The following is a 14,912-nucleotide window of genomic DNA, read 5'->3' as shown; positions in this document are numbered from 1 at the left end:
TGTGTAGATCTTCCTCCACATTGAAGGAGGGGGCAAATTTCATAAAACCTTTGGGTTTGTACCCCTTAAAGGGAGTGGGGACCAGAGTGCTGGGGAAAGCCGCTAAGGCTGAATCTTTCCAGAGCGGATCGCTCTCTGTGCAGCTGGGTGTGGCCCTGCCTGTGTGCTTGGCTGGAAGAGGCTTGTGAGCCTACCCCAGCAAAACCAGGTAAAGGGGACCCAGGCTGTAAGAACAGGCTGACTCAGTGGAATCCAAGCACATCTGGTGGCATTCAGAGGGGGCAAACTGTCACATCCTGTTAAGAAGGTAGCCATTATACCCATTTTTTGCATAGAGAAGCATATAGAAATTTTACATGACTTGCCCAAGGCTAGGCAGCAAGCTAGCAATAAAGTTGGAACTATAACTTGAGTCTCTTGATTCTTGTTATGAATAAAAATAGACCCTTCTATAGAAGACTGTACAGATTGACAGGTTTCAGAGTAGCAGCCGTGTTAGTCTGTATTCGCAAAAAGAAAAGGAGTACTTGTGGCACCTTAGAGACTAGCCAATTTATTTGAGCATAAGCTTTCGTGAGCTACAGCTCACTTCATCGGATGCAAGTAAAGATTATGACTACCTGTTTTAAGAATCATAATGATGGAACAAAATGGTATGAAAACAGCAGATTCTAGTGGACTTCAATACAACTGGATCATGAGACATTTTAAAGACTGCAATGGTACAAATATAGGAGAAAGAGGAGGTTACTTACTTCAACTGGAGGTTCTTCAAGATGTGTGGTACCTGTCTGGAATCCAGACATGGGTGAACATGCACCAGAACGAAAACTGTTCGGTAGTGTCTGTTGACCCACACGTGCGTCATCTGCATGTCTGCTATAAGAGGCTGTGCGGGTCAACGCCGCTTCAGTATCCCTCTTATCTGAAAGAAATGGAGTCTGCAGAAGAGGGCATGAAGGGCAGTATTGGAATCCAAACAGGGACCACACATCTTGAAGAACCTCCAGTTACAGTAAGTAACCTCCTCCTTCTCTTCAAGTGATCGTCCCTATATGGATTTTAGACATGGGAGAGTGGCGAGAAGTGCTCAGCATGAAGGTGGGTGCGTGGAATCGCGTGAAGTTATAGTCTGGAGGACCGCTCGGCCGACAGCCGCATCCACCACCACCGCCGAGGGAATGGCGTAGCAAGTAGTGAAGGTGCTCATGCGCCTCATTGAGGTGATTATCACTTTCATGGAGAGGTGGGCGAGGGAACAGATCAGGAGGGGCTCAAAGGGATGTTTAGTGAGGGCAGAGAGGATGATGTACATGTTCCAAGAGGGGATTCCAGCAGACAGGCATTGAGCAAGCCTTTAAGGAAGCAAGCGATGGTCAGGTGAGTGAAGACGGAGGAACCATCCACGGGGGGTTGGTGGATGGATGGAAGGTGGATAGGAGGAAAAGCGGAGAGGTGGAGATGGTCGGTGAACCAGTACTGGCGAGGCCAAAAGGGGGCAATCAGGTTGATCATTGTTCGATCCTGTTGTACCTTGCACAGGAGTTGCGGGAGCAGAGGGACAAGTGGAAAGGCGTAGCAGACTTTGGAGGTCCAGGGCAGGAGGAGCGCTTCGCCCCACAAGCCCATCCCGAGGGTCCCTCTGCAGGAGAAAAGGGGGAATTTGCAGTTCTCCAAAATCCCAAAGAGGTCCCAATGTGGGGTGCCCCACCAGTGTAAGATGGAGTGAAGCATGGGATCATGGATCTCCCACTCATGATTCGTGTAGAAGGACCTGCTGAAAGTGTCCGCCAGGAAGGTGCACGGTGTGCGGTGTGATCCCATGCTTGATGCATCAGTTCCAGAGGTGAAAGGTTCTGCACAGAGAGAGGGCGACCTGGCACCACCTTGTTTGTTGATATACACAACTGCCATCATGTAGTTGAAGAGCAGCTGAAGGTGCCAGGACCATATGAGAGAGAGGTGAGGGCTGCAAAGAGATCCGTCAGGAGGAAAGTGCGGCCCACGATAGAGTTCAAGTGAGCCCCAGTAAAAGTGATTGCTTGGGTAGGGTTGAGGACTGACTTTTCCTCGTTGATATAGATATCCAGGTGGGTGAGGAGATCATGAAGGGCGTGGATAGGGGAAAGGAGGCAGGTGTGCAAGGTTGCAATGCGGAGCCAATTGTCCATGCAGGGAAACACAGAGTGGCAGAAGTGGCGTACGTAGGTGGAGATGACGGTGAAAATCTTTTTGAACACATGTGGAGCGGTGGCAATATCAACGGCGAGGACCCGGAACTGATAATGGGAGTGCCCCACGGTGAAACAGAGAAATTTCTGATGAGCCAGGTGGATGTCAATGTGAAAATAGGCATCCTTCATATTGAGAGCCATGAACCAGAAGCCTCAGGGGAGGGACGGAATAAGGGAGGGGGAGCATGACCGTCCAGAATCAGAACTTACGGGTGAGCTTGTTGAGCAACTGGAGGTCCAGATTGGGCCACTGGCCACCCCTTTCTTGGGAATAAGAAAATAGGGGGAATTGAACCCTCAGCCATGGTAACAGCAGGAAATACGCTCTATGGTGCCCTTCCGGAGCAGGGCATCTGCTTCCTCTTGTAGGAGATTGCAATGGGAGGGATCTCCAGGGGCACTTCAGAGTAGGGGCATAGGAGGTGGGCATGTGCCAAACTGTCTGTGCCGGTTGTAGAATGGTTAAGTGGATAGGGAAAGCAGTGAGGGAGGGTCCAGGTGGCAGGAGGCTTATCCAAAAGTTTGTTTTGCGGGTCCTGGACCTTTTCCCACCATAAGGTTGAGAGCCTCCACCATGCGCCGAAGCAAGTTGTGGTACTGGTGATGGTCATCCAGAGGGGAGAGAGAAAGTGGAATTAGTGCCTTGTCCGGGTACGACCAGCAGCACCAATTGCACGATGACCTCTTCCTCCTGTTCATCATACCCAGAGGGGGACATGGTGCAAGCAGGGGACGGCTGGTAATATGGCAGCAGTGGTAGCCCACATTCTACGTGGGGTCCCATGGAGGCCAGTAGGGCCAAGCATAGGGTTTGCCACGCATTGGCGGGCCCTGGGGCAATGGAATCACGGCTCAGTGCAAGGGTCATAGGCATATGGCTAGGGCGGGTAATGCCCACAATCCGGGCTGTGAGAACGTGCAGGAGAGAAGGGGTCTGGCTTGGAAAACCACTCAGACTCAGAGGATTGATCTGGTAGAGGTGGAGCTGTTGGTGTGTGGGTGGAAGAGGAGCGCCACTCTGGAAGGAGTAGGAGAGGTTCATCCGCTGAAGAGGTAAGCATGAAGTGTCCGCAGACAGGGAACTGGCATATGGGAGAATGAACTTGGCTGTGGGCATCAGCAGTTCCAGGCAGCCTGGAGTGTGGGTGCCGGGCGTGCCAGTCTCAAAGGGCCCAGCGGCATAGATGGTGCCGGCGGTGAAGATGGCGGCAGACTGGGAGTCAGGGTGGGAAGCAGCACCTACGGCTTGCATTGGTGTTTCATCTTATACTCTGTCCAGGGCTTCTTAGGAGCCGCAGCAGCCGGCTTGGCGTGTTACTTCTCACCCGACTGGGCACGGCCATCGGGGAGGCGCCCTTGTGTCCATGTCTGGGTTTCTAATTCTCACAGTGGGGCTTCAGCGGATGCAGCAGTACGGAGGGTTCCAGTAGGCGGGAGAAAGCCAGAGGGTCACTCACCAATATTGATGGGTACCATTCCCGGTGAATCCAACTGCATACATAGCTTCCTCCATGAGGAACACGCGGAGGCGAAGTTCCCTACCCTCCTGAGTCCGAGCCAGGAATGAGCAGCAGATGGAACAGTGGATGAGGATGTAGACTTCACCGAGACACTGCTGGTGCTTGACGCTCACGGAGAAGAAGAGCGGGCACAAAGCACAGTTCTTCAAGCTGGCTTGTCGGGGCATAATCCCAGGGGTGTGGGGAGAGGAGGTACTGTCTCCCCTCCCGGGGAAGAAGTCTGATAGGGGAGCCTAAATAACTAAAACTGAAGGCATCCGATGAAGTGAGCTGTAGCTCACGAAAGCTTATGCTCAAATAAGTTTGTTAGTCTCTAAGGTGCCACAAGTCCTCCTTTTCTTTTTGCGAATACAGACTAACACGGCTGCTACTCTAAAATTGTACAAGAACTACTATATCCAGCGAGAACATGCTAACAATTATATACAGATGAGAATAAACAGATAAGAGTTCTCTTAGCAGACCTAAGAGCAGCAAGGAACAGGGGTTCCGACTCTGGCCACACGGTGGTAAGATGGAACTGGAACAGCATCGACCTGCACGTCCACTTATAGCTTTTGCACATGGCGCGCATGCACACCCATGTCTGGAATCCATATAGGGATCATCACTAGAAGAACTTACTAGTTTTCATCCTAAATTTAGTTGTAAGGTCTCCTATGGAGATTATGGAGATTTAACTAGTTTTACTAAGCATAACACAGTACATTTACTATTACTCAGTGAAATCTCAACACTTGTCAAAATAAGGTACTGGAGTGCATTTCATAACGTAACATCTTTACTTTTTGTTGGTCCCTGCCCAAGCCCGAATGACTACCCTGCAGTTTTTAGCCCCGCAATCCGAGCCCCACAAGCCCAGGTGAGCTGATCTGGGCCAGCCACAGCCATGCCACCATTTTTTTTTTTTTATTGCTGTGTAGAAATATCCTCAAAGATCAGAGAGGGAACAGAGGTGCAGCTAGCTCTGAAACAATGACAACCAGTATTTCACAATTTGGCACTAGGTGAGGCAAAACAAGCACTTGACAGTAAAGCTGGAGAGGGGAAATAGAAGGTAAAGAATAAACACTAATCTGCTTTTAAGCAAGTTTCCCAAGTTTGTTATAAAGAAATCTTACAACCTGAAGTCAGCTGTACCCTCCTGTGACACTAACAAGAAGCCTGAGTTAGAGAATGTCTGCATCCAGGTAAGTGAAACTGAGGAAGACAAATACCTGATTATTTTCAGTGTTTTTTTTTTTTTTTTTTTTTTTTAAAGAAATAACTTTACCATGCTTTGTACTAGTAGCCAGCACCTTATATGGTGTCAGCTTCAAATCCAGATTCTCCTTACGTAACAGCTGGAAAGAAAACACAAACATGAGTGGAACAGTTAAAAATAATCAAACATTTTTTTAAAAGAGGCTAGGTTGTGCTGTGGTTTAATACAGTAACTTATTCCCTTTTGAGGAAACTTAGTTCAGATCTGTCATAAGGCATAAGTGAAAGTCTGATTGCTCGTTTCTTCTTTGTCCACAGAGGACATTAAACAATATTTGTAAGGACTAGAATTTTTTGGAATGTAACAGCTACAGTAAAAGAGTACTGAATTAAGCTGCATTAATATCTTCTGTTTTCTGGGTTTTAACCAAGAGAAATTTCCTCAGCTTGTATAAACAATAAAACAGATGTTTAATAGTGAGATTAAGAAACACTTGATTAACGTTCATCACCTTGTCCATGAGTGAAATAATTTGAAGAATAAGTTGATCTTGACGTAAATCATCACCATGTTTAAATATTACAGGATATTTGCCTCCATCTTCTGTCTTGAAGAATAACTGGGCAGGCATTAGGGCACTCTGGAAAAAGAAATTTGCCATGAAACAGTACACTGGAACAAACTGAATACTCAACTTCACTGGGACAAATCTAAGTTGAGAATTCTTCTCTACATGTGAGTAAATTCATTTATAATTGCTTCTCTCATTTGCTTTTTAGCCTTCTAGCCTAATACATCTGCAAAATGGTGGATTTTGCAATAGGCTCTGAAGGCTGCTCCAGTAGGGCTCATTTGGCACTCTAATATTGTGTTCCATAGTCCATGACTCTGCATCAAGAACATACTGCCCCCACTTAGCAAAAGTTTGACCACAGAACTTCCAGTTTTTATATAATTTCTAGATTCCATTCATCCACAGAGGACATAGCACTCCGTGAGAAATCTGAGAGAAGTAGTAAGACAAATCAAATGGATCCTGGTAAAAATAAATTAAATCATTCTATCCTCTTTAATTAGGGGAAAATGCAGAAATTAAGTTTGCGCACATCTGATTCAAACTTCGAAGCACCATATAAAAGGAGCAAAACATTTTAAACTGACCAGAAAAAAAAACCCATAGGAAAACTCAATAATTACATTATAAATGTTAAAGAAATGATAGGGATAGGACATTTTCAAACCAATTAACTGCTTTCTCAATTAATTAAGCAAAAGTAACAAATTTAAATGTTTTTTTTTAAAAGAACTAATTTAATTCTGTTTGCAGTTTCACCCCTCATAAAATGAGCTGAAGATCAATTATCTACATGAATAAATTTATCTACTGTAATTCATCAAGTGAGGCCTCAAACAAAAGTGAAATAAAAATCAGGTACACAAGGGAGACTTTTAATGGATCAATTTCACGAGAGCTGTTTGCAGTAAGTGCTCTGAGGCAGTGGTTTTCACATCTTCTACCGATACTTACTTTTTTTCTGAAAAATATAGCTCCTTATTCTTCTACACAAGGACTGAATGAGGTTGTAGAGAAAAGCTATGACTGAAGCCAAAAGATGTTACTTAGACTCAAAAGCACAGAGGCCCCATCCTTCCTCAAGGACATTTTTTCTGGTTCTGCTGAGTTTACTAGTTACTGACTAGTCTCCAACCTCTTTCTCGGGGGAAGAGATAGAACTGAGTGGCCACCATCTTCTCAAAGTGCACTTGGACACCAATGGCACCTACTGAAAGATTGGATCTAAATTCTGGCTCTCTTTTGGGCAGGTCATGAATTATATGTATCTTGCTTGCTTTAAATAGGACCATGCTGGACCTCCCAATCTTGCTTTGTTATGGTTTTTCTCTTTTAAATTGAAAAGAAAACCACCACCTCGTGTCAAAGGCTGACTTCCAATACATTGCTAAAGTACCTGCTCTGCTACATGATCCAGAATCTGTCTAGACAATTAAGCATTACATTCCCACAAAGATTCAGCGTGCTATGGGTGAACAACAACCATCTGTCAAAGCTTTTGTTGCAAGACAAATTGCTCTCCAAACAATAGGTGATTAGTTTGCCAGGATCAGCTAAGGGTTCTGCAGTGCTTTGGAGCTGTGTCAGAGAGGAAGGTGACTGCCCGACAGACCAACTACTACAGGAGTAGCGTGAACCTCAGATGCAGATAGCTCCTTGTCCTCTCCTAAACAGTGGGTACGTCTGTTGGGACAAGGTCATTCTTATCCCGGCTAAAGAGCTTGCTATTTTGACTTGTAAAGATCTCCCTAACCCCACCTCTAGTTTTATGTGTAGCTGTAGAAAGACAGCGCCTTCTAAGGAGCAGTCATAGTTTAGGTGGCTTTGGGGGTGAGCTCTCATTGCCAAGAAAATGCCTCATCTGATTAGCATAACGTATAGCCTCTGACAGCTCAACTACTACTTGCCTTCTCATGGCAGAGTTGTTCTTAGTTGAAAATGGGAGTGTGAACGGCGAGTATCTGGCACCTTATAACCAGATTGCTCTGGGCAGGTGAGGCTCATTCAATCTAGTCCACCTTGGATAACGGACTCTGATTTCAACCCAAGAACATCAGGCGTGGCCAGCCAGTTTGTAAAAGTGTGCTGGGAAGTGTGCCAAACACATATGCTCTATGGGTCTTTGTCTTCAGGGACCATATCACTAGAATGCTATGGCATCCCCTGGAAGCAACGTGCAACCACTTCACCAGACAGCTGTGGAAAATATGAAAAGGCCACCCCATTAAGGGCACATGCAGCTGAAGAAGCAAGCCCAAGAATTATGTTTGGCTTCACGGAATGTGGAAACAATGACTAGGAAATCAAGAGAAGTAGCTGAGACACTGAAAAGAAGGAGAGTGCATATTGCCTGCATACAAGAAACAAAATGGAAGTGGTCAAAATCCATAAACACTGGAGATGGTTACAAGATAACGTATTGTGGCTCAGTAGCAAGGAGGAACAGAGTAGGAATAATTGTAGCAGAATTATTATAGGACAAGGTAGTGGTCATCCTAAAGAAGAGTAACTGGTCAATGAAAGTTAGAATAGTACTGAGCAGAGCAGGGCTTTGGATCTGTGCTCCGGCTCCACTCCAGCTCCAGCAAAAACCCCTGCAGCTCCACTGCTTGGGAGGTGCTCCACGCTCCAGCTCCAGGCTCCGCTCCAAAGCCCTGGAGCAGAGAACAAATATTTGTGGTTTTTTATTCGGATATGCACCACAGGTTGGTTGTGTGACTGAGGAGAAGGCAGAATTCCAGATAGTGCTGAACCCAGTGACAAGTGAAGTTCCACAAGCAGAGTACTTGATTATTGGAGCAGACCTCCACACACATGTAGGAGAACACAGTGACGACTACAATGATGTCATGGAGGATGAGACTTTGGAACCAGAAATGAAGCCGGTGGCGCTATCTTAGAGTTAACCAGAGCCCGTAGCCTGATTATTACCAATAGATACATTGTAAAGAGGGAAGAGTACTTAATTACACACGAGTGTGGTACCAACAGGTCCGAGGTCAATTGTTTGTAAATAACTCTCCTGGGTTGAGTTTAGCCTCTCTCACATTTTTAGATCTCTTCCTCTTGTAAGGAAGTAACCTAAAAATGTGAGACTAAACTGATGCCAGGAGAGCAAATCATAAGCAATTTATATTGCTGTGCAATTGACTTCTGGGTGAAAAGGCTAGTGGGGTACAAAAGATGAGTTGTGGAACAGAGGTAGAGCCTTGCGGAAAGGGAAGTTAGTCTGAGATATAAGGACAAAGATTCTACTGAGTTCGGGCAACGATCAAACTGACCACAATCATACCAAAGAGGTTTGGGGGAAAATATCCAAACACATTACAGACTATTCACAAGCTGGATGTAGCCAAACAAAAGCAGGGAAAGTTCATTGCAAGGGGACATAGTGGTGGTCAAACAATGTACAAGAATCTGTAAAGAAGAAGGAAAGGTGTAAATGATGGCAGAGAGTAGGAATGGTAGACAATTATGAGGAATACAAGCTGGTAAAGAAAACAGCAAAAAAAAAACAACAACAAAAGAGCAGTTACAGAAGCTAAGGGTCAGGTGCTTAAAGTCTTTTACACAGGACTACTATGGAAGGAAGGAGGGAAAGGAATATATAGATTACCCAAGATTAGGCAAAGAAGCACAGAGACTTGGGAACTGTGAAGTGGATTAAAGAAGAAAACAGAAGAGCACTGGTGGAAGAGTGTGATGTCATTAGGAGGTGGCAGTAGGTTTATGAGAAACTGCTCAGTAAAGAGAATGTAAAGAAACCACTGAGGAAACTATGCACAAGCAACAACCTTACAAGATTTACCATCCTGGTGGAGACTCAGACATTGCTCAAGATGAAACATGGCAAGGCAGAGGGACCGAATAGTGTACCAATTGAGGCATTTAAAGCAACAGACCATGGTTATGATGACAAACTTTCTCACCTTAATTCACCACACTGGAAAATTGAAAATTCGTCCCTATTTTTAAGCATAAAGGAGATGTTCAAGAATGTAGTAATTACCAACCCATCAAGTTAATGATTCACCCGATGAAATGCCTGCAAGAATTATAAAGACTGTGGGAGGAGCTGGAGCACCAAGTAAACCACCACCAATTCAGGTGTATGCCAGGACGGTCAACAATGGATGCAGTGTTTGCAGCCTGAGTGTTGCAGAAGCAGCGCAGGGAGAAACACAAGGAATTGCGTTTAGAATAAGAGGTGTCTTATGACAAAGTTCCTAGAGAATTATTATGATGGCACCTGCTGTGGCATAATCTGCTGGAGACATACCTTCAGACTATCATGGCCATGTACAAGGGTAGTGAGAAGCAGCTGCAGCTACAGTGAGTCATTCACCATGATGGCAGATCAACATCAAGGATCAGCCTTAAGTCCATTCACGTTTGTGATTATAATGGATACCTTGACACAGGACATCAGGGGAAAAGCTCCTTGGGGCATGCTTTGTAACAATGACAATATGTTGCGCCAAGAAGATAATACAAACTGGAAAGGGGGCTATGACTATGGAGGTCTGCATTAGAAGAAAATGGTTTACGAATCAGCCAAAAAAAGATGGAATACATATGATGCTTTGTTGAGAGATAATGAGAACCCAGTAAAATTAGATGGCGTAGAGTTAAAATCTGTGCAACAATTTAAATATCTTGGCACAGTGTTGAGTCATGATGGGAAGGTAAATGCAGATGTTAGTAGCCACATGAAAAGTGCTTGGTGTAAACCAGTAGTTTCAACCTGTGGTCCACAGATCTCTGGAGGTCCATATAATATGTTTAAGATGTTTGTGAAAGGTTGTCATTACCATAGAATAGTGGTTTTCAACCTGTGGTCCGTGGACCCCGGAGGTCCACAGACTATGTACAAGATTTCCAAAGGGGTCCACACCTCCATTCAAAAAATTTTAGGGGTCTGCAAATTAAAAATAAAGTTGAAGGGAAATCTCTGCAACAAGAATATGCCAAGTAAACTAAAGAACAAAGAGTATAAGTTCGTGATTAGGTCAGCCATGATGTATAGGTCAGAATGCTGGCCAATGAAGAAGAAAGAACAACTGCTTCACACTCCTGAAATGAGTATGCTCAGTTGGACGCCAGTGCCGATAGGCTACACAATGAAATGGTACAAACCACAATGCAGGTTGCCCCATTGAGGAAAAGCAGAGGGAGCATAAACTGAGATGGCTAGACACGTGAGATGAAGTGATGTGGTATATGTTGGCCAGAGTACAAAAGCTAGTAGTCACAGGATAAAGACCACGAGGAAGACTTAGAAAAGTTGGTTTGTGATGCTGAAGGAGGACACGAAGAAGGCTCGTATCAGCATGGAGAAGACACTTGACAAGAATGCTTGAAAATGAACAACAACAACCACCAACCCCAAATGATCAGACAAGGCAAAGGCAATGAAGAAGGAAGAAAGAAAGCGGAGTAACTCTCTATTCTGAAGAAAACACAAATGCACACATGGAGAAAAGTCTACAGTGTGGCCAGAGAAGGTGAGGTGCTGGAAGATTGTAGGAAGATGCACATCTTCGTGATTTACGCAGAATTTTGGCAGACACATAAGTTATACACCCATTTGCACCCAGTTCATAACAAACAGTCTGTCAGCAAGGTTTGACTCTGTTGATCATGGATTTTTAATAAGTCATATAGAATGGATGGTGGACCATTGTTGTGCTGGCTCTGATCTCTTAGTAGCTAGCCCTCAGATAGGGAAGTCCTGTCTGAATATCAAAATGTTCATGGATCTCACCCCGCTCAGAACAAAATGTAAAGCCCATCTCTCTACGTCAACTCCATTGCTTACAGTATTGTGGCCAATTAGTATGCACACACTCACAGCATTTCATAAGGAAAGAGTAGAGGATACAGTCTTTTAGACCAAAATGCCACTTAAGCATTGGTTGCACTCGGGTACAGATATTTTGATCGTGCACTTGCCCCACTAAATTCAGTGATATTAGCCTCTCAATTTCAGGAGCACAAAGCTTATTTGACAAATTCAATAGCAAGTAGTTTTTCAAGGTAACGTTTATGTTAGTATTTCAAAAATTAAGGTTTAATTGTAACTCACTTATTCAATGGAAGACCTCTCCCATTTACCTTAAACAGTGTAGCTGTCTCTGGGATTATTCCTCTGATTTTCACCTGAGGCTCTAAAGGAAGAGGAATAAGTTCCACATCTGATAAATTCATCTTCTCATTGTCTGCAAGTAATGCCTGTAGCCTCTCATTCTAAAAAAAAGAGTAAAAACCCAAAAGTCCAATTAGATGAAAATGCAAATGGAGTTTAAAAGAAATACAGATGGAAAAGCATGAGAACAACCTTTGCAAAAATATTTATATAGTTGGGTATAAAAATGTGCAGTAACAAAAAAGCAGATGTATATCCATATAATATAGCATTTATAAAGCACTTTATGCCTTCAAAGCAATGTAACATCCATCTTTAGCACAAGGTGAAATTAAAAAAAAAATTGCAGAACAGGCAAAATAATCGGATATTCTACACCCAGTTCAAAGCCAGTCATAGAAATACATGCAGGTTTAGTTGTGTCAGGGATAGTAACCTTCCAATAATTTCTTTGTATTTTTGTGAATTGGTTACATGCCCCTATGAAGGAGTGTTGGTTTTCCACATTAATAGAGGTCTTTCATTCTCTTATACAAGGTCTGTTCATGCTCTAGGACAGTGATACTCAGATCTCAGGGGTTCAGGAGTCAAATTAGTGATCAACATTACCCAAAAGAGCAATAGTAGTGTGAATTCATTGTTTCAGTTATTATAGAACTATTCATATTTAAAACCGTATGATGGGGGAAATATTTACTTTTATATAATTCTCACAGCAAATAAGTTAATAAACTTAGTGCACGTTGATAACCTAATTGGTTAATAACATGATAAAAGCATCCTGATTAATAACTTAGACTGGTTAATAATTAAATCACACAGTGTTTTATATCATGTGCTTCAAAGAGCCAGAGAAGATGCATTAAAGAGCCACTTGCGGCTCACAAGCCACACTCTGAGTCTCACTGCTCTAGGATATGATCCTGCACTTGGAATTATACTGATGGAGCCCTGCACCTGTATGGAGCCCTGCTGACTTCAAAGGGTTCACTCGTGGTGATAAAAGCCTGCGACAATCTCACTGTAGGAGCTGGCCCTACATTTATAATATTGAATCTACTATATTTTAAAATAATCAACACTGCACACATTTTTAAAACTGCAATTCAGTCAGAACTATTTACCTAATAGCCTATATAATAAAGAACTTATTCACCAAATGCTCAACAGCCGCCCTATTTCCTCCTGCCAACCATGCACAGAATAGACAAGAAGTGAAGAGAGATGCAGCAGATTCCACTGATTTTAACGCCAGCCAGAGGCAAAGCGGAGGGGCATAGGTCCACTATATTAGCTCAAACACCCCTGGGCATATTTACAACGGCCAGTTGCTGCAGGCCAGATGATAGCCCGAACCCATACATTTGAGTTATATAGAAATATGTCGGCAATTACTATATACGATGCATCTTGCAAGTGTTTCTCTGTGGTTTATGTGTAGGATAGATTATAGGCCAGAAGCACATTTCAAGAACATATGCATATTACCCAATTTTCATAATGTATTTTCCCCTTTATGTATTATAGATACAATCACACAAAGCATGACTAAATATATTCCTTTTTCTGGATAAACAGAGTGTGTGTGTTCATTCAAATAAATTCAACTTAACAGGTTTGATGGAAGTTATAAATGCATATTAAAAATATCCAAGACTCAAAATTAAATTATGGAAGAGATCATGAATCTAGAAAGGAGCCACTGACCTCACAGAAGATTAAAGCTCCTTGTTGAATATTGGTATAAAGAACCAATAAACATATAAAAAGGGAGTTGTTGTGTTGTTTTTGTTCATTTTAACTCATATGCCATAAATACTTGGATCCTAAAAAACACTATAGAGATTGGAACATATAGTATCAAGCTCTTCAGCTAATATTTGTAATAAAGTTCAGACATTTTCAGTGTGTATCCAAGATCTCTGAAAGCTCAGCTACAATGCAAAGTTTGTTTTTTCTTAGCAAGATCCTGATTCTTATCCAGATTTTCTGGTGGATTAAGGAGGAGATGATAGCAATATTTAATGATTAGTCTAAAATCAGATTACGAAGTCTATATGTCTCAATCTATATTAGTATTTAGGATTATGGTGGTTTCCAGTGTCTTGCTGCTGCTATACCACATTCACACTTTTCCATGTAAATGTATATGAAAATCTCAGGCACAAATCTGTATTAAAAAGTAATTTAGTACATGCTATGGAAAATGGGTCCTACAATAAGGAAATGAAATTTTCAGCACAACATTTTTGGGGGAGAAAGGAGGTGGTGAAACTGGTACTAACGATGCTATTGAAGGACTGAAGGACACAAGCAGTAACAAAGATAAAATGAATAGAATGAATATGGCATACAGTCAAATGTCTCAAAAACACAGGAACAAAAAGACTAAAGTATACAACAAAAAAAACCCATCGGTTTCTAACTCCACTCACCAAAGGGTGAAAGGGGAAAAATAGATAAACTACTGACACAGTAAATATACCACAATTAATAGCTAAGAAAGGCGTAAAAAACCCTGTCTAAAAAACTCAAAACATAAGCTACCCAAGTACATACCCGGAGAGAGGGTCAGGCAGAATTGCATTCAGGCAGCTGCCATGACCACACTGTTTTTAGACACTAGTTCAAGCAGACCTAGTGCATGTACATCTACCTGAGGTAGGAATCACACTGCCCAGCTGCTGTGTAGATGTACCCATAGAGCCAAAGCGCTACTCTGAATATACCTTCCAGAGGGTACAAGACAGTTATAGTTGTATAAATTAGAGAGGAAAAATAAATTGATCAAAAAGCATCTTTGAGAAAAAATTTCCCAGAAATTTGAGTCTTCCATGTGTGTTTCCAAAAAGGTGACCAAAAAAACCCAAACAAACAGAACTAGAATAGCTCAAAGCAAAAAAAGCCAAAAGAGCTAAAATACTTCAGTCTAACCAAAACACATACACTGCATATTAGCATATATGCTTAACTTAGATAAGACATTAGAAAAATTCAGAATATCTTGTTACACAACTTAGCAAAAGTTTCCAGTGAAAACTAATACCCTACTCTAAAATTTTAACCACAAAATTTTTTATTCCTGCATTTACCTTTTTTTTACGATTCCCACTTTCACGCTGCACTGCCTTCATTAGATGAACCAGTCGATCTACAAATGTCTGCTGCGCTGCCAGCAAAGAACGCATAACCCTGACAGATTTATCACCCTACGTGAATGAAAAAGAAACAGAAA

The 14,912-nt window shown here is 42.7% G+C and overlaps 1 protein-coding gene across 8 annotated transcripts in view; it reads right to left on the bottom strand.

Moving 5' to 3' along the window:
• Positions 1 to 14,912, bottom strand: part of PIK3C3 (phosphatidylinositol 3-kinase catalytic subunit type 3) — a 132,672-nt gene that overhangs the window by 61,574 nt on the left and 56,186 nt on the right. For all 8 annotated transcript variants that reach the window (XR_005225897.2, XR_006290845.1, XM_037902443.2 and 5 more), the window contains 4 exons: positions 14,770 to 14,886; positions 11,647 to 11,778; positions 5,470 to 5,598; positions 5,028 to 5,097 (listed from right to left, as the gene is read on the bottom strand). Coding sequence is in view for 6 of the 8 variants with exons in the window: in XM_037902443.2 (XP_037758371.1) it covers positions 5,028 to 5,097; positions 5,470 to 5,598; positions 11,647 to 11,778; positions 14,770 to 14,886 (448 nt within the window). In the remaining 2 variants the exon portion in view is untranslated. The remainder of the gene's footprint in view (positions 1 to 5,027; positions 5,098 to 5,469; positions 5,599 to 11,646; positions 11,779 to 14,769; positions 14,887 to 14,912) is intronic.

Source organism: Chelonia mydas, chromosome 5, assembly GCF_015237465.2.
Source record: "Chelonia mydas isolate rCheMyd1 chromosome 5, rCheMyd1.pri.v2, whole genome shotgun sequence".
Lineage (NCBI taxonomy): Eukaryota > Metazoa > Chordata > Testudines > Cheloniidae > Chelonia > Chelonia mydas.
Note: the sequence above shows the minus strand (reverse complement) of the source record. Positions and strands in the feature narration are given on the sequence as shown.